Source organism: Sinocyclocheilus anshuiensis, unplaced genomic scaffold (assembly GCF_001515605.1).
Source record: "Sinocyclocheilus anshuiensis isolate Anshui unplaced genomic scaffold, SAMN03320099.WGS_v1.1 scaffold23788, whole genome shotgun sequence".
Lineage (NCBI taxonomy): Eukaryota > Metazoa > Chordata > Actinopteri > Cypriniformes > Cyprinidae > Sinocyclocheilus > Sinocyclocheilus anshuiensis.
This window is the reverse complement of record NW_015553972.1, coordinates 1,531-3,092: the sequence shown is the minus strand read 5'-3', so window position 1 is coordinate 3,092 and position 1,562 is coordinate 1,531. Positions and strand designations below refer to the sequence as shown.

General features: G+C 32.5%; 1 protein-coding gene across 1 annotated transcript in view; it reads right to left on the bottom strand.

The window, feature by feature from the left end:
- Nucleotides 1–372: 372 nt before the first annotated feature.
- The window catches only part of LOC107668430 (zinc finger MIZ domain-containing protein 1-like), a 2,148-nt gene continuing 958 nt past the window's right edge, over nt 373–1,562 (bottom strand). Inside the window, exon 3 of the mRNA XM_016460296.1 lies at nt 373–615. Within this exon, the coding sequence (XP_016315782.1) occupies nt 454–615 (162 nt within the window). The 3' untranslated portion in view covers nt 373–453. The remainder of the gene's footprint in view (nt 616–1,562) is intronic.

Genomic DNA, 1,562 nt, shown 5'->3' with positions numbered 1-1,562 from the left:
CATTTTAAATCAAAAGTAAAAATAAAAATTAATAAAACCTGCATAGACAAATATAAAAAACTAACTAAAAATGACAAAAACAACAAAATTACTAAAACTTTCATTCTTTCATTTCTATTAGTTAATGTTACTTTTTAAAAACAATTTAGTTAAAATAAAAATTGTAAAATTAAAACTGATTTAAACTATTACTAAAAACCGTAAGAGTATCTCAATGATGTTAAAATAACACTGATAAAGACTGTCTTAAATGACACTTAAATTATGGAAGTTAAAACATGTTCTCAAAACTACAAGACTCAAAAACAGACCATGATGTGCTGTGCTTCTTTGTGGGAACTGATGTAGTAAACTAGTTAGTTATGTCGTCGTTCTGCTTAGTTTCTCTCAGTTGAGCAGCAGGTCCAAAAGCACCATTTCAGCTCATATGGACTCTAATGTCACGCTTTGCAGTTAAATAAGCCTCAAAAAGGGTGTCGAGGCAATCGTAGAGGACGGTGGGGTCTCACCTGCTGATTTAGGGGTGAATTTGTCCCTGTTTGCAGCACAAACGGCCAGCAGCCGATACCCCAGATCCATGTCAAAACCCTGCTGACCTGCGACACGACTCACCACCTGACACAGACACACAAATAATATTCAAACACCACTGAAATCTCAGCATTCATGCATGCATGCACGCTTTGTCATAGTTAAATTTCACTGGGTGGTTGTGGTTTTGGGGTTTCTGGGAATAAAATCTCTGCAAACCCTCGTCAGGTCGGCCCACGTTAAACAGCACCACACCCTGAGGCCCGAAGCACAGACGTTCATATCTGCGTCTTAATTACAGTTTAACACACATCATGTGTGTCTAAAGCGCCTAATTAAACATCTGAGCGAGGTTTGGTTTAGCCCTCATTCCACATTCTCCTTAAATGCAGCTCAGGTCTGCACGCGAGAGTAAGGAGATTCTGCTCTTTCTCTGCTGTAGAAACGTAAAATACAACTGAACTGAACAGAATAAATGAAAGCAGAAAAGTAAAATTAAACAGATTACAATATAACAGAGCAGAACCATTTTTAAAAAATTAATAGAAAAAAATTGTAGCAGATTCAACTACAGTAAAAGAAAACAGAATAAAATTAAATGAATAGAATAAATGTGATGCAGAATAGAAGAGAAAAAATTATAAATTAAAGCACAATAGAACAGAAGAGTAGAATGAAATAAAAATAACAAATTCGAGCAGAACAGAAGAGAATAAAATGGTATAGATTAAAGCACAATATGAATAGAATACATTAGAGCAGAATAGAACAGAATCAATACAAGCACAATGGAATAGAAGAGTACGTTAGAAATTATTTAAATAAAACAGAGCTGAACAGAACAGAATTAAAAAAAGAATACACTGAAGCAGAATAAAAGAAATTTTTTTTATAGATTAAAGCACAATAGAACAGAGCAGAACAGAATAAAAAAACAAATAAAAAAATAATACAATGAATTAAATTTGAATATAGTATAATAAACCTGTAAAAATATAATATAATATAATATAATATAATATAATATAATA